This window comes from Phasianus colchicus, chromosome 23 (genome assembly GCF_987193195.1).
Source record: "Phasianus colchicus chromosome 23, bPhaCol1.hap1.1, whole genome shotgun sequence".
Classification (NCBI taxonomy): Eukaryota; Metazoa; Chordata; class Aves; order Galliformes; family Phasianidae; genus Phasianus; species Phasianus colchicus.
The window spans coordinates 6,867,503-6,883,488 of NC_143458.1; the positions used below are offsets into that span (position 1 = coordinate 6,867,503).

General features: G+C 57.7%; 3 protein-coding genes across 5 annotated transcripts; all 3 read left to right on the forward strand.

Moving 5' to 3' along the window:
• Positions 1–9: 9 nt before the first annotated feature.
• RPUSD4 (RNA pseudouridine synthase D4) lies at positions 10–3,550 on the forward strand. Of its 2 annotated transcripts, XR_004167869.2 has the most exons (8): positions 10–313; positions 397–550; positions 1,492–1,693; positions 2,219–2,312; positions 2,390–2,540; positions 2,775–2,872; positions 3,019–3,330; positions 3,415–3,550. XR_004167869.2 is itself a non-coding variant. In XM_031599698.2 (7 exons), exons 1-7 carry the CDS (start codon positions 167–169, stop codon positions 3,214–3,216), a joined length of 1,044 nt encoding a protein of 347 aa, XP_031455558.2. In that variant the 5' UTR covers positions 10–166; the 3' UTR covers positions 3,217–3,550. The 2 variants fall into 2 exon arrangements, 1 of the variants encoding a protein (XP_031455558.2); XM_031599698.2 differs by having other exon boundaries at positions 3,019–3,550.
• PANX3 (pannexin 3) lies at positions 3,243–8,536 on the forward strand. Of its 2 annotated transcripts, none has more exons than XM_090123714.1 (7): positions 3,243–3,330; positions 3,983–4,060; positions 4,623–4,912; positions 5,636–5,778; positions 5,949–6,163; positions 6,279–6,922; positions 7,129–8,536. In XM_090123714.1, exons 1-7 carry the CDS (start codon positions 3,326–3,328, stop codon positions 7,233–7,235), a joined length of 1,482 nt encoding a protein of 493 aa, XP_089979840.1. In that variant the 5' UTR covers positions 3,243–3,325; the 3' UTR covers positions 7,236–8,536. The 2 variants fall into 2 exon arrangements, with proteins under 2 accessions (XP_089979840.1, XP_089979841.1); XM_090123715.1 differs by having other exon boundaries at positions 7,760–8,536.
• A 79-nt stretch (positions 8,537–8,615) lies between these two features.
• NRGN (neurogranin) lies at positions 8,616–15,676 on the forward strand. The gene is made up of 8 exons (XM_031599686.2): positions 8,616–8,812; positions 8,908–8,984; positions 9,069–9,221; positions 10,268–10,395; positions 11,354–11,472; positions 12,364–12,506; positions 13,862–14,068; positions 15,552–15,676. The coding sequence occupies exons 1-7, from the start codon at positions 8,659–8,661 to the stop codon at positions 14,066–14,068; spliced, it is 981 nt and encodes a 326-aa protein (XP_031455546.2). The 5' UTR covers positions 8,616–8,658; the 3' UTR covers positions 15,552–15,676.
• The last annotated feature ends 310 nt before the right edge of the window (positions 15,677–15,986 follow it).

Here is a 15,986-nt window from a genome sequence, read left to right on the forward strand (position 1 = left end):
TCTCCCTCTGCCCTCCTATTGGGTGCCTGGGCTGAAGGGTTGTCTCGCCCTCTCCTAATGGCGGGCGGTGCTGTCGTTCGTCTCCCCCCGCCCTTCCCATTGGGCGCTGGGCTGAGGCACCGCCTTCCGGCGGGCGGAAGGGGAGGAGCGGAGGAGGGCCGGGAAAATGGCGGCGCTCAGTGGACGGCTGTGGCGGCGGCCGAGTGAGGCCTTGCGGCGGACGGCGGCGGGGGCGGTGCGGGCGCAGGAGCTGGCGGAGCGGCTGCGGGCGAAGCGGAGCGAGGAGGAGAAGAAGAAAAAGGAGGAGCGAGAAGTGAGCGCGGCCGGGAGCTGGCACGTGGGCTCGCGGCGTGGGCCCGGTCGCCTCCATCCGCTTCTCTTCCTCCATTCCTTCAGGTGGCCGCGGAGCCGGCGCGGAGGCGGGCCCGGCAGCTGGCCGCGCTGCAGCGGGTGCACCACAACGTGCTGGCCAAGGCGCTCCGGCAGCGGGCCGTGTACCAGGACGAGGAGCTGGTGGTGCTCAACAAGCCCTACGGACTGCCCGTGCACGGTGAGGGACCGGCGGTTCCCCGTTGCTTCGTGCTGCGCCGGAGGGCTGCGGCCGGTGGGACGAGCTTCAACAAGACTGAGTGCCCACTCACAACGACACCCTGTAACTCTACGGGTGTGGGGCAGAGCGCGAAGCTGCAAGGAAGGAAAGGATCTGGGAGCGGTAGCTGACAGCCAGGTGAATTGTGCCCAGCTGGTCAAGAAGGCCAGTGGCATCCTGACTTGTATCAGAAACGTGCAGCCAGCAGGAGCAGGTGATTGTGCCTACAGAACTCTGGTGCAGCTACACCTCGAGTGCTGCGTTCACTGTTGGGCTCCTTGCTGCAGCAAAGACGTGGAGGCTCTGGAGCTCATTCAGAGAAGGGCAACAGAGCTGTGAATGGTCTAGAGTGCAAATCTTACAGGGAGCAACTGAGGGAACTGCGGTTGTTTAGTTTAAAGAAGGCTCAGGGGAGACGTTATTGCTCTCTGCTGCTCACTGAGAGGAGGTTGTAGTGAGGTGGAGGTCAGCCTCTGCTCCCAGGTAACAGTGATGGAATGAGAGCTGATGGCTTTACGTTGTGCTGAGGAGGTTCAGTTGGACATTAGAAAAAATTTATTCTGAAAAGGAGTAGTGAGGTATTGGAACCAGCTGCCCAGGGAGGTAGTGGAGTCACCGTCCCTGCAAGTGCTGAAGAAAAAAGTGGATGTAGCACGGGGGAACAAGGTTTAGCGGGTATGATGGGGATGGGCTGATAGTTGGATGAGATGATCTTAGTGGTCTTTTTCTATCTTAGTGATTCCATGTTGATGTGCTTTTGTTTTTGATTTTTTAAGCAGAGTTGTGTAGTGCTACCCCTCTCACTGATCACTGTTAATAGCAAGGGTGGGGAGATCCTGCCGTGTCCCTTTGTATTGCATTGAAGTTAGACAGGGATGTGAATGCCTGTCTGGGTTTTGCAGGTGGCCCTGGGGTCAAGAACTGTATTGCTGATGTGCTGCCAATTTTGGCCAAGATGCTGATGAACATGAAAGCTGAACCACTGCACCTGTGTCATCGGCTGGACAAGGAGACAACGGGTTTGATGGTGTTGGCACGGAGCAGAGAGGCAGCAGACAGGATCCGGCTCCTCTTCAAAACTCGCCAGGTGGAAAAGATATACTGGTAGGAAAGGTTTTGGAGGAAAAATCATAGAAGGGCTTAGGTTGGAAGGGACTCAGGGGATCACTGAGTTCCAACTCGTCTACCTTAAGTAGGGTTACCAACCATTAGATTAGACTGGCCAGAGCCCCAAAATTATCTTTGACAAGCAGTAAAGTGTCACCACTGTGCAGATATGGGGATGTGGAACTCTGCAGAAGTGATGGGTGTTTGATCATAGAATCTTACAATGGTTTAGGTTGGAATAGACATTACAGATCATGGGCAGGGTTGCTATCCACCAGATCAGGTTGTCTAAGGCCCCATCCAACCTGACCTTGAACCAACTGCACCACTCAGCTTGATGTCGTCAGCACACTTGATGAGAGTACGCTCAATCCCACTGTCTGTGTGACTATGAATGCTTGAGTCCCCTGTTAAGGGGGTCTCTCCTGGGGAGAAAAGTGAGGGGTAAGGGAGAGTTTCTATCCTGCTGGATGTGCAAAGGGCTGTAGCAGCATCATGCAGACCTCTGCTTTTCCTTTGCAGGGCAATTAGTGTGGGGAGCCCAGACCCTGCTGAGGGCATTGTGGAAATTCCTATGGTGGAGAGGGAGGTGCAGAGCCACCAACCTCACTACAAGGTGAGCAAGTATCCTCTCAATTGCAGTTTGGGGCTGTTTTCCCCTTCCCCTGGGCTCATCCTCTTACTGTGGTTCAGATGACACTGGCCCCAAACTACCGCATGTCTCCTGAGGATGGAAAGGTGTTGAAAATCCGCAAGAACCGCAATGCTGAAAACGCTGTGACGCAGTATCGTGTTCTGGCTAGCTCATCTGCCTGCTCTCTGCTGGAGCTCCACCCCATCACAGGTGAGTCTTAGCCAGGTATTCCTGTGCTTTGCTTTCTGTACAGCCAGGGGCAGTCCTAGAGGGAGGAACAAGCTGTAGAACATGGCCAAGGCTCTGGGAACCAGTGCTGTTTTGCTGCTAGGGCTCTCAGCACAAGGTTACCTAGCATGAGGGTGCTTTGGGTGGGTAGCGAGTGTAGACCTGATGCCCAGTGTGACAGATGTGATGTTTTTCCTTTTCTCCTTGTTATCTCAGGAGTGAAACACCAGCTCCGGGTTCACCTGGCCTATGGATTGGGGTGCCCCATCCTGGGGGATCATAAATACTCGCACTGGAGCAAACTGGCACCACAGGTAAGGCAGATACCGTGCCATGGAGCAGGGCAGAGAAGGCACCAGCTGCTTGGTGGCACATGCTGGGATTCTGAGACCAGGCTGCTGACATGGGGTTATGGAAGGGGTGTTAGGGCTGTCCTCACACCACTCTGTCCTCAATGCAGAAGCTTCCTGAAATAACTCTGAAGAGGTTGAAGCTGCAGCAGAGCAAGTCTCGCCACCTCCCCCTGCATCTCCATGCCTACCGCCTCTCCCTGCCGCTGGGCACCAATGGGAGCAAGCAGATAGACCTTGTATGTGAGCCACCCAGCTTCTTCCACAGGACGCTGAGGAAGCTGGAGCTGGACTTTGCTAAGGAGTAGAGCGTGGCTTGTCAACAGGACTGATCCTTTGCATCTCCATACGTCTGGCACACTGTAGTGCTGGATCCAGCTATGCTGCATTGGTGTTTCACTCACAGCAAGTGGCGTGATGAGGTTTGTGTTCTGCTGCTTGGGAGACACCTTGCCTTCCGGGTAATGGAGTTGCTGGCTTAACCTCTGCGCACTTCTTGTCCACAGTCCATACCTGATCTGGAGCAGAAAGCGTGGTGGGTGCACTCTTGTTTATAGTGATGAGGCTGGGTGGAAACTGGGCATTGACCATTCTGTGCTCTGAACTTGTCCCTGTCCAATAAAGAACCCAGCTTCTGCAAAAGTGAAGGTTGTGTGGCTCTCTGTGGTCAGGGCAGGTGGACCTCAGTGCCTGGGCAGGTTTTGAACAGCTCTGAGTGTAATGCAAGTCAGTTCAGGACTTCCTTGGCTCAGCCCTTCTGTACTATCTTACATCCTGGCACTCAAATTTGGAGACTGCCTTTGTCTGGAAAAAAAAAAAACACAAAAAAACAGAAACAACACAGTAAAAGTAAAACTTGGCAGCGATTGTAAGTGCTGGCTGTGTTGAGAGGCTGCCCAGAGCCACAGCATGGCAGGGACTCCCCTCAGCTTGGCTGAGCAACCCAGAGCTCTCCTGGCTTTGGCTGTTGGCTTCTTGGGCAGCAGTCATATTGCCAGAGTTGGCAGAGTTGGGAGCTTTTCTGTCCTCTGTTCCATCTCACCAACTCCTGATTTCCATACTGTTTTTTTCTAGATCCCAATATTTGTATCCCTGTCCCAGTGGAGCTTGCTGCTTTGTCCCCACTGCGCTTCCCTGGAGCCAGATTAGAGGGTGAGCAAGGGGAGATTGCAAAGCTGGTACACAGGGAACCACAGCTGGTGTGTATCTCAACAGTGCAATTACTGATGTCTTCTCAGCTCCTGGTGCCACTTGGCCTGTCCCCAAGGTTTGGGAACTGAGCAGCAGGACCTCCTCCAGCAGCCCTGGCACACGCAGGAATGTTGGAAGGGGGCTCTTTGTACCCTATGAGGCCGCTCTGTACCTGGCTAGGGCTTTTGGTTAGGGTAATGCCCCATCCTTGCTTGTTACAGAAAGTAAAAATAGTTCAGGAGCCCCACGCCCCACAAACATGTTGCTGGAAATACATCTACTTATGACAGAGGGGAGTAAAACCACGGGGATCTGGTCCGTGCTGGGACCCATGGTGGCTGGGCTGGAATGCTGCCTTGGCCATGGTGCTGTGACTGCGAGGTTTTTTTTCTATTTTGAGGCATGCCATTTGCATTCTTGCCAGTGAAAGACTTCCCCTGTAATTATCAGTTGATTTAATGCACTATCTAAGCTGTCATTTACAGCTGCCTGGTTGGTAGCACTTGGCATGCAATGTTTCCAGCCATACAAAGCCTCTCGCCACGCTAGTTGCACCTCAGACAGCACCAGGACCCCCAGGCAGCAGCACTGGACTCCATTTCCCCGTGGCGTGGCCCTTCCTGGAGAGAAAAATGTCCCTGTCACACACGGCTGCCGAGTACATGCTTTCAGATGCCCTCCTCCCAGAGCCCAGCAGCTCCCGTGCCAAAGGCTTGCGGCTGGAGCTGCCGAGCGACCGCGTGCTGAAGTTCGTCGCAGTGGGGCTGCCCCTCTTCCTCGTCTCGCTGGCCTTCGCCCGGGAGTTCTCTGCTGGTGAGTTGTGGGGACAGCGTTTGTATCACATGCCTTGCTGGGACAGCTTTAGGGTGGTGAGAACTGTAAAAGCCTGATGTTTTCACTGGCGTGACATTATAGCTTGGAAATCCCACTTTGGGGGTTTTAAATTTTCTGTCTTGGGATTACTGGTTGTTTTTTAATTGATTTTAATCAACCTGATGAGGTTTTGTTGTTTGATGTAATAGCTTTTATTGATTTTTTATTTTTTTTTTTAATTGCTTGCTGGTAGCCCTCTGAGTGTAGCCATGCGTCCTCTCACCTGCTGTTCTGCTCACAGCACCCTGTAGTGCTCCTATCAGAAAGGCAGGATTGTTTTGTTGGGAGGTGTCAGTGGGGTGTTGAGGTCTTCCCTGGGACTCTTTGGGGATTTTACTGTCCCAGAGTTTGGTGCTTGCTTGGATAATGAGAGCAGGCTGGTGATAGCAGCACAGAGCTTCATTGACAGCCTGTTTTGTGCATCACAACATTGAGCTAAAGCTGGATTTGGCCACTGTTTTTATGTGGCCCTGCAGTGTTTGGTTTTGTGCTGGTTTGTGTCTGGTTCAAATTTTCCTGCTATGAACCTGTGGCTGTGCTTAAAGGGAAACATTCAAGAAATAGTAAAGCCCTTGCCCCTCTGACAGCCAGAAAACACTGCAACAGGGACAAATAGCTACAAAGAGCCCTGTCCTACCTGCTCAGCTCCCCTCCTCCTCGTAGGTTCACAGATCAGCTGTTTCTCACCCTCCAACTTCACGGGGAAGCAATCTGCCTATGCTGACACAGCTTGCTGGGACTCACTTCTCCACCATGGCTTCGATGCTGAGGGACGTGCTGTCACCAAGTCCCTTTGGGCTCTCAAGGTACACTGGTGGGCTGGCATGGGGCTACCACCTCAGTGACTGGGTGCTACCAGGTCCTGCTGTTGTGTTGGCGGGGCTGGATCCTGAAGGGCAAAGTAGCTGAGCCACCTCATCTCCCCCTAAAATCCCTCTCTCCTGGGGAACCCTAACCTAGAGGTGGTCTCCCTCAGGTCTTCCCATACTCACTGCTGGTGGTGGCAGTGCTCATGTATCTGCCCTACCTGCTGTGGCGTTATGCAGCCTCCCCCACCCTCCACTCTGACCTCCTCTTCATCATCGATGAGCTGGACAAGTCCTACAACCGCTCCGTGCGCCTGGTGCAGCACATGAGGAAGGTCCAGCAGGCGAGCGATGATCCGGAGCAGTTCTGGGAGGAGTATGAGAGGTGAGGCAGCGTGCTGGAGGCATCCAGTCGTAGCCCCTACACACTGCCTTTGGTCACCTCCTCACTCGCTTTGGTGAAGCAGTGGGGTGGCTCCAACTCACTACTCTCTCTCCAGGGCTCGCCAGGAGAGGTACTTTGAGTTCCCATTGCTGGAGCGCTACCTTGCCTGCAAGCAGCACTCCCACTCCCTGGTCATCATCTACCTCCTGAGGAACCTCCTCCTGCTCTTGTTCTTGGCTGCTACTTGCCTCTACCTGGTCTTCCTCCATCTCAACATCTTCTTCCAGGATGAGTTCAGCTGCTCCATCAAAACAGGGCTGCTCCAGGATGAGCCTCACGTTCCCCCACTCATACCGTGCAAGCTGGTCTTCTTCTCTGTCTTCCAGCTCATCAGCCTCACGGTTGGTGGTGTGTATGTCCTCCTTATGCCTGTCGTCATCTACAGTGCCCTGCGGCTCTGTCAGTGGGACAAAGGGCTGCTCTCCGTCTATGAGATGTTGCCTGCCTTTGACCTTCTCAGTCGCAAGATGCTTACCTGTCCCATCAACGACCTCAATGTCATCCTCCTCTTCCTCCGGGCCAACATCTCCGAGCTGACGTCCTTCAGCCGCCTCAGTGCTGTCAGTGCCTTGCGGGAGGCCACTGCTGAGAAGCAGGACATCGACACCGTTGTTGACTTCATGACGCTGCTGGCTGGGCTGGAGGCCACCAAGCCCAAACACCAGGCTTGTATGCCCCTGGGCAATGGCGAGGCCATCGGTAGGTTCCTTGGTGTTTCTGGGGTAGAGATGACCTATTTGCTGTCTTCTCAGCACCTGCATTTTTGCATTCCACCTTAGGGGTGAGGCAGAATCTGTCTGCTCTGGCCCTTAACCTGTTGCCAAGACCTTTAAGCTTTTTGGACTGGGGTGCTGCAGAGGGTTGCTGAGGGGGCTGATGGTTCCATCTTCCCTTTTTATGACCAGGGACTGGTTCTGGCAGCCAGGGCCGCGACGCTACCACGAGCCCATGCGTGGGCAGGAGTTGCTATAGGAACAGTTTTGCTGAGAAGACTGCAGAGCTGGAGGCTTAAACCCAAACTCTGGGCTAATTGGGGGGCTGGGGGTTGTCCTCATTTTTGGCGAAGACAACAACCCAGCCTACTGATGGGTGGGGGCAAACTAAATTTTGGGGTGCTGGTGTGATGTTCTGCTGTTACTGTGACAGTGGGGTGGTGGGCAGGCTCCCAAGACACCAACGCTTCTTCTCTCACGTTTGGATTTTTGGGGAGCTGGGGGCACCTTCTTTGCTGTATTCTCAAGCTGCTCACTGTGGTTTCTGGGCTCTGCAAGACAGCTCATCCCTGGCAGGGTGGGAGCCAGAATGTCTGCGATCTTTTCCTGGCCCTGAACATGCAGCCTGCGGTCTGTGGTTTTAAAATGAATAAATATGGAAAGAAAGAAAGATTGAGCTGTATTTAGCATCCTTGTTGGCATGGTAACTGCAGGGCTAGCACAGCCAGCTCTGGGGCTAGTTGACTGAGAAAAGCCCAGGATGCTGGGTTGAGGTGGTTCAAAGGCTGAGATAATTATGTCTTCTTCCTCCAACCCCATCCAGAAATGAAGCCTGGAGTGGAAGCCAAGGATGAAGATGCCCGTGACTCCTGAGCCTGGCCACAGCTCCTCTGCTGGGATCCAGCTCCGTCCTCTTCCACAGCAGCAGTGCTGGTTGTTGTCATTAAACTTTGATTTTGTTACAGGTGTGCTGGTGGCTGTAGTGGGGCAGGCTGAGATCACCTTTCTTTTGCACTGGGGTTGAATCTTTCCATCTTTCCTGCAAAAAAAAAAAAAGAAAAAAAAAAAGAAACTGTGCTCTTAGTGAGTGGTGCCGGGCAGTGCTCCTTTCCTAAGAGTTCGTCCTGGTGTTACAGCAGGAGCGGGCAATGGGGGGGGACCAAAGGAGGGGGTAGGGGGAGCCCAGGTTTCCCCTTAGAGGAGCAGCAACAGCACGGCGCGAAGGGGGAGGGCGAGCAGAAACTCCCGAAGACAAATATGGGTCGGAGCAGCAGCGGGGGGAGGAACGGGCGGCAGGAGCAGCTCGGGGGCTGACGGCGCGAAGGGCCCGGCCCGTTTTAGAGCCGCGCGCTGCGGGAACCGACGGCCGGGAGCGCCGCGGGGGGCGGGGCCTGGGGGGCGGGGCCGCGGAGGGCGTCGCGCCGCTCTTCCGTTGCTAAGTGACCCCGCGCCGCCGCACGGCTCCGAGCGGGGCGGTCCGGTAGGAGCGGGGCAGGGGACGAGGATCGGAGTGAGGCCGGGCGGGGACTGAGGGCGGGGCCGGGCGCTGCTGCTCGCCCCCCCACCGCACACGACCCCTTCTGCTCAACCCCCCCCCTTTACTCCCCCCAACCCTTCGGGCGGCTCTGCGCACGCGCGGCGGGCGCCGACGGGTGCGGACAGCGCCCCCTGGCGGTCGGGTCCCGGGTTCGAGTCCCGCTCGCTCCGCTCGCCGTGGCCGCCATGTCGTTTCTCGACCCCCGCGGCGCCCCGCGGCTGCCCGGCGGCTTCGAGGAGCTGCTGCAGGGGATGGCGCGGGAGGTGCTGAGGGCGCAGCCCGACGACGTGCCGGGCTTCATCGCCCGATACTTCGAGGCGCTGCTGGCTGAGAGGGAGCGTGAGTGAGCCCCGCCTGCCCCGCCGCGTTCCCGTGCGCCCGGCCGGGGCGTCCGGCCGCCCTGCCGCCGGGCCTCAGCCGCGCTTCCTTCCCAGGCAGCTCCGCTGCGCCGGACGGGGACGCAGGAGAGGCCGGGGCGGCGCGGAGCAGCGGGGCGGTGCCGGAGCGCCAGGTGAGCCGCTCGCGCTGCCCCGCGGGGAGCTGACGGCCGACCCGGCCCGGCCGGCCGCCGTTGAGCCGCGTCCGCCCCGCGCAGCGCCGTCCCCGCGCCCGCCTGCTGAGCTCCGACGACGCCGCTACGAAAATCCAGGCTGCGTTCCGGGGCTTCTGCGCACGCCGGGGGCTGCGGGGGCCGCGCAGAGCCTTCTCCGAGCCTCCCTGCCCGGCCTCGGGCCCCCGGGACGCCCCGTAACCGGCACGGCTCCGCCGGGAGCGGCCCGACCCGAACGTCCTGACCCAAAACGAGGAGCCGCGATTGAAGAACCTACATTTCCCTTCCAGGCGGCTCGCAGGGCGGATAATTATCTCTCGCGCTGCCGCCAAGGCGCTTGCATAATGAGAACTTAATAAAATGCCTCCAGTAACGCTCTCCCGAGGCCCCTGCTGTTATTAGCGGCTCTCACCTGAGGCTTCTCCCCTAAAAGCTCAGTGTTAGCCGTGCCCTTCCGGCACGACCGAGAGAGGGGAGAGAAGCTCTGTAAAGGCGCGCGCCTCGAGATGGTATTTAATGCTCTATATTTAGGGCCCCGCATCCCTGGAGGTTGTCAAAATTTAATATCGTCCCTGTGAGAAGGAGGGATGTGACATTGCTCCACTGCCACCACCCCCCACCAAGGCTGAGATGCGCCTGTATCTCTGCAGCAATTTGGGGTCCTCCCGCGTGTGTTTGGGAGGCAATGGTGAAATGCAGGCAAAAGTCAAAGCCCTGAGAAAAGGACAGTGGGGTGAAAAGTGGGCGATGGGCGATGGAGGGCCGCTCGGTTCGGAGGGATCGGCGGGCCCCCAGGCTCACCGCGGAGGGAAGCCATGCCGCCTCGCAGCACTGGCGTCGGGAGCTGCCATATGCAGGCTGAGAAAAACAGGAAGGAGGGATGGGGACAGCTGGCGGGGACCCCATGCAGGCTGGTGCCAGCCGCTGCGCCCTGACCCTGCGCCGCCTCGCCGGCTGCCAGCCCCGCTCCCCAAAGGGTTCTGTGCCAACACCGCGTTGTGCCAGCATGTCCCCAAGCTGGGGCTTGTCACCCATTTCCATCCCATGGGTTATGCGTTATTCTGCATCCCAGGGTGATGCTAAGGGGTTTCTGAGTGCCTGGAAAGCATTGCTCAGGGCGGATGGTTTTTGGGGTGCCCTCACTGTAAGCAGCAGCACGGGGAGAAGAAGGCAGAGGTTGGCACAGGCTCAAAATGCTGCTAATGATTAGAAATGTTCTGGCATTTTGCGTCCCTCCTCCGCAGCCTGCGGGATTCGTGGTGATCAGCGACTCTGCCAGGACTGGGGAGCTGCGGATGGAGCTGGTTCTGGGAGTCCAGGGCCAAAACGCTCCCCAGATCCCTTACACTGGGGGATTTTACAGGTTTGGCAGGTAATGGGATGAGCTTTTTGCACCGCAATTTTTGAAGTTTCCCATTAGCACAGATTTTTCCTGGAGCCATCCCTTCGATGCACCTATCGCCCTGGCTCTGCTTAGCTCCCCAGAAATGCCTCCTCTTGCCTTGCCAGGAAACAGCGATCAATCCGGAGGCTCTAAAAAGAGAAGGGGATTGGTTTCCCATCTGAAAACACCGGCTGAGCGGTGCAGCCTTTGTCTGGAAGCTGGAGCAGATCGGTGCTGAGAGCGCAGCTATTTTTTCCCCGCGCTGGTGGGAAGAGGTGGCATTTGCAGGGACTTGAAACTGGCTCCGCTTGGGAGAGCAGGAGTGAGCAGCTCGTGGGGATTTGAGGGATGCTCAGCCCTGCAACCTGCGTGCCACTGCGAGTGCTTGCACCTGGAGGCGGCTGTGGATAACCCCCACAACCCCTCTTAGGGTGGGATGGAGATGTGGAGATGGGGACAGGGACAGATAGACAGGGAGAGAACAGGGGCAGTGATGGGAAAGGGAACAGAGATGGTGACAAGGGATGGGGAAGGGAATGGATATGGAGATAAGGAGGACGGACAGTGAGGGGTGCAGGGATGGGGAAGAGGACAGGGATAGGGAGGGGGACAGACAAGTACGGGGGGAGAGGATGGGGCAGGGATAAAGAGTGTTGGGAGTGGGAACAGAGATGATGATAGGAACAGGGATGGGAATGGGGACGGGGATAGGGATGGGGACACAGAGAGTGATAGACAGGAGCAATGATGGGGCAAGGATGGTGATGGAGGCAGATGATGATGATGTTGAGGTTGGGATGGGAACAAGAATGAGGGTGATGAAGGGGATGGGGACAGGAATGGTGAGATGGGCAGAGATACTGAGATGGGAACAGGGACAACAGTGGAGGTGGGGATTGCGGTGGGGGTGGTGATGGGTCAGTAACAACAGTGGGAACTGTGACAGTGACAGGAACAGGGACAGTGATGACAACAGGACGGAGGTGCTGACCACAGCGATGGTGACAGGGACACCAGTGACGCCAGCTGACGGCAGTGGGAAGGTTGCTGCAACAAAAGCCCCGGGTGGGTGGCGAGGCCAGCCCTACAGGCAGCCTGCCTAGGGGCACCCATCCCCACCGGGCTCTGGGGGACCACAGCGTGCTTTGGGGGCTGGCCACAGCCAGCATTGCTGTGCGGAGCCCACAGGCGAGTTGTGTGGTTGCTTAGCAACCCCAAACCCGGATTAGAGGCGTGTGAGGTGGGCGATGCGGGGGGCTGCGGCTGCACCCCCTGAGCTGCTCTGGGGGTCCCCATGGCTCCTGGTGACAGCGTGGCCCGGGGAATGGCACAACACCCCCAAAGATGTCTCAGGTTGAACGTTTTGTAAGAAAACACTCCCAAATTGGGAGTGAGATGCTGCTGTGAGTGCGACCACCGTGAGCAGCCCTCCTCACCATCCTCATCCGTGCCCTCCTTCGGGGCCCAGCGCTAAGTAGGTCAGAGCTGGTGTGGGAAGGTTTCCCTCTGCTCCTGCAAAAACACAGCTGGGGGTGAAGCCCCCGGCCTGAGGGCTCAGCATCACCCCTGAAAAGTCACATCACCCCCAAAAGTCACATCATCACCCCCCAAAAATTCACCCTGAAAAGGTCACGTCAACCCCACTTGCTGCAGGTGTGTGTGACCCTGGTGCACCCCAGCCCCCATGTCCACAGCGAAATCAGCTCTGCTGGGAACCAAACGCAGCCCCCCCACCCTGATCTGGGCTGTGGGCACAGTGCCCAGCACCCCATCCCATTAAATATTTGATAGCATCTTCCGTGTTGCGGGATTTATATTGCATGAAGCCCTGGCATGGGCTGCCGGCTCCTTTAAGCGTTAGGAGGGAGTCGGAGGCGAGGGGAGTCGCTGGGAGAGAAATTGGAGGAGGCAAAAAAAAAAAAAAAAAAGAGAGAAGGGGAAAAAAATTGAAAAGCTGAATCCTGATCCTGGCAGGAGCAGCAGTGCTGGCGGGGAGGTGGGCTGAGCGGCGCCCCGAGGAAGCGCATTACGTAGGCAAGCAGCTCCGCTCAACTTGCCACCTGCGCCGAGAGCCCCGCACCGCCATGGACTGCTGCAACGTACGTACCCTGCTGCTTTCTGATTGTTTTTAATTAGTATGTTTATTATTTTGCTTTTTGGTGGTGGTGGTGGTTTGCTTTTTTGCTTTCGTGCGGGGCTGCGCATTGTGCTGTTGCAGGAGCGTGGGTGCTGCACCCCTGTGCGTGGCACCCCAAAACGCCCCTGCTTGCGGGGTGCTCAGGGACCCCAACCCTTCCTGCCTCCAGGTTTGCACAGCATTCCACCAGGGCAGAGTGGGCAGCAGCCCCTTTCCTCAAGCCCAGCACGCAGACACCTCGTTCTGCTCTTATTCAGCCTTATCTCCCCAGAACGGCTCCCCAGGAGGAGCGAAGGTTTCCTACAGACGAGGGGCGAAGCGGCTGCTTGCTGCTTTGGAAAGGGGTGACTGCTGCACCCCTGGTGAGCAGCGCTGAATCCCCCAGCCGGGTCACGGAGCTCATCTGCCAGAAGAGCACACTGCTGTCCCCTTTCTCCCTTTTTCTCCCGATTTTCCCATTTTTTCCCTCCTTCTCCCCCTTTTTTAGCCCTCCTGCTCCACCGGCATCACAACACTGCTGGCTGCCTGCAGGGGTGGCAAAGCCCTCCCTGGGGACAGGATTTCCCCCGTGGATATACAAATTGTCCCTGCGGAGATAGAATTTCCCCCGTGGATATAGGGTTTCCCCACTGCGTATAAAATTCCTTCCCTGGCTATAGGATTTCCCCTCTGGCTGTAACATTTCCATCCCAACGATCGCATTTCCCCCCAGCTCTGTCACTTAAGCTTCCGACACCCTCCCCACTGCCACAGCAGCACTTTGCAGTGACACCGCGTGCCCCCTCCCCAGGAGCACAGGGCATGACGGCTGCGGTGTCCCCTGCTCCTGCACTGACCACCCCTTGGTGTGAATCAGCCCCAGCCGCTTTCTCCCGTGGGTGAACATGCTGTGGCTGCCGTCCCTTTGCTCCTGAAGAACCCCCAGAACTCTCACAAAAGTCCTTAGGAGCTCAGGGCAGGGTGACGCAGTGATGCAGTGGCAGTGGGGTGTCACTGGTCCCGTTTGGATGGCAGGTGATTTTTCCCCTGTTTTTCACTCCTTTCCACTCCTCAGAGGTGGCAGCGTGAATTATTGCCCCCGGCTCCAAGCGCTGCCCTGGGGAGATGCTGTGGGGTCAGGATGCGGTGCACGGGGTGTGCGTTTCCAGCAGGGTGTCGATGCAGTCGCTTCCCCCACATCTCCCCAATTTCCCCATTGCTTTTCTGTACTTTGTGGGACGACGGCACCTTTCCCACCCCACAACCACGCACCATCACCGCACACACCCCGACCCCAGGCCCCGAACTGCCCCCATAACGGCCGCTCGCTGCCGGCAGGAGGGCGCCTGCACGAAGCTGGATGAGGACATCCTGGACATCCCCCTGGACGACCCCGACGCCAACGCGGCGGCGGCCAAGATCCAGGCCAGCTTCCGCGGGCACATGACCCGCAAGAAGATCAAGGGGGGGGAGATGGACCGGAAAGCCAAGGACGCCGAGTGCGCCAACAGCACCCGCGGCGGAGACCTCCGCAACGGCGATTAGGTACTGCAGCCCCCATCCCCAGCCCAAACCCTGCTTCTCCAGCTCCGAGCCTCCTTCCATCCCGTCCCGCTGGGACGCTGTGATGGAGCTCTCCTTGCAGGAGCTCAGCAGCGCTGCCTGCCCTAATTCTGCGGGCGCACCGTAGTAGTTAGCATAGGAACGGCGGGGAAGGCGAAGCCCTAGATTTGAATTGAATTTCTCCCTTAGCAACACCACCCCAAACGCCTCGCCTCAGCACATGCTATTTTTAAAAGCCTGTGTCACAGTCTCCTGGCAGGAAAAGGGAAATTTAAAAGCGCCCACGGTGCCGGGCTGTGGGGCTGGGGGTGCCGGGGGTGCGTGGGGAGCAGGGAATGGCCCCCCAGGAATGGCCCTGGGGTCAGCAGCTGTGCTGTCCCGCTGCCCCCCCAGCTCCAGACAGGGATGGGGGTGGGGGAGGCAGTGCTGCCGTGGGTGGGAGGCGGAGGGGCTGGAAGAGATGCAGTGGGGTTACAACCTGGGATGGAAGGGGGATGCACTGAGAAGGCAACTTGGGATGTGGCTGGAATGGAATAGGAATGGAGTGGGACCGCACTTGGTAGCACAATTGGGATGGAGGGGATGGAATAGGGATGCACTGGGGACTGAACTGGGAATGCACCAGGAAAATGCTGGAGATGCAACTGGAATGCAGCAGAGGTGGAACGGGGATGACTGGATTGCAACCAAGATGCCATGCAGGTGAAGTGGGGAGGCTGTAGGGAGACAGCGGGGCTTTAGGAGGGATGCAGTTGGGTTTCACTCAGGATGCAGTGGGACTGTGGTAGTGATGAATTTGGAATTCAGTGAGGGTGTAGCGGGGATGGACTTGGGATGCAGTGGGCTTGCAGTGAGGTGCAATGGGTTGAAATGGACATGCATGGGACTGAAGTAGGGCTGCAATAAGGATTCTATAAGGATGTAGAGGGAATGGACTGGGGATATGATGGGGCTGCAGTGAAAATTTATAGAAGATGAAGCAGAGATAAAGCTACAAATTGCAGGGGCTGTGGGGCTTGTTAGGGCCATCAGGGCTGCCTCGCTGGGTGATCCATGCAGGGGGTCATCTTTGTGTGGGCTCCAGCCAAGCTGTGCTGGGTTCTGCTTCCCACCAAAGTCCTCTGATCCTGGAATGTCCAGGATGGGGGTCTGAGCCCTCCGACCCCAAGGGCTTGTGGTGCCCCAGCTGCACAGACAGGGAGGGGGGCAAGCAGGGGGCAAGGGGTGGGGCTGGAGGGAGTCGTAGAAATTGCAGGGACAGGGTGCAGGCAGGGCATGGAGAAGGTGCAGGCTGCAAAAGCAGAGTGCAGGAGCGGGGTGCAGGACCAGGGTGCAAGGTACAAGACGTGAGGTGCAGGAACAGGGTGCAGGCAAGCATGAAAAAGGAGCAGGCTGCAGCAGCTGGGTGCAGGGTACAGGAGCCCCGTGCACACCACTGACAGCTCTGCTTTCTCCTTGCTTGCAGGCCCTGCTGGACTCCCCCTGCCGAGCCCCCCTGCCGCCGAGGAGCCCCCGCTTCTCCCCATACCACCCCAGCATGCGTCATCCCCTCCCCACCCACCCCGGCCCCAATAAAGGTCCCTGCCAGCGGCTGCACTGTCCTTGGCGCCGTGGGGACATCGCAGCGTCACTCAGTGGGGGTGAGAGCTCTGACACGCAGGTGGACGGCCTGGTGTCACCAATCACAGCCATGTCCAGTGTGATGTCACACACGGCACTATAAGATGTGTGACATCACTGCTGGACGCGTGGGGCTGTCGTGATGTCACACCCACGTGTGATGGCACTGGTGGGTGGGAGCTGTGACATCACTGATGGGCGCGCGGTGGCTGCTGTGACATCATCTGAGTGGGTGTGACATCACCGAGGGACCTGGGACAGACAGCCCAGGTCGCACAGC

Coding starts and splice junctions, on each gene's coding strand:
- PANX3 (XM_090123714.1), top strand. Junction 4,061..4,622: donor CCCTGGAGCCAGATTAGAGG/GTGAGCAAGGGG, acceptor CAATGTTTCCAG/CCATACAAAGCCTCTCGCCA. Junction 5,779..5,948: donor AGTCCCTTTGGGCTCTCAAG/GTACACTGGTGG, acceptor GGTCTCCCTCAG/GTCTTCCCATACTCACTGCT.
- RPUSD4 (XM_031599698.2), top strand. CDS start 167: ATGGCGGCGCTCAGTGGACGGCTGTGGCGGCGGCCGAGTGAGGCCTTG. Junction 551..1,491: donor CTACGGACTGCCCGTGCACG/GTGAGGGACCGG, acceptor TGGGTTTTGCAG/GTGGCCCTGGGGTCAAGAAC. Junction 2,313..2,389: donor GCCACCAACCTCACTACAAG/GTGAGCAAGTAT, acceptor ACTGTGGTTCAG/ATGACACTGGCCCCAAACTA.
- NRGN (XM_031599686.2), top strand. CDS start 8,659: ATGTCGTTTCTCGACCCCCGCGGCGCCCCGCGGCTGCCCGGCGGCTTC. Junction 8,985..9,068: donor GGGCGGTGCCGGAGCGCCAG/GTGAGCCGCTCG, acceptor CGCCCCGCGCAG/CGCCGTCCCCGCGCCCGCCT. Junction 11,473..12,363: donor TGCTGCAACAAAAGCCCCGG/GTGGGTGGCGAG, acceptor AATTGAAAAGCT/GAATCCTGATCCTGGCAGGA.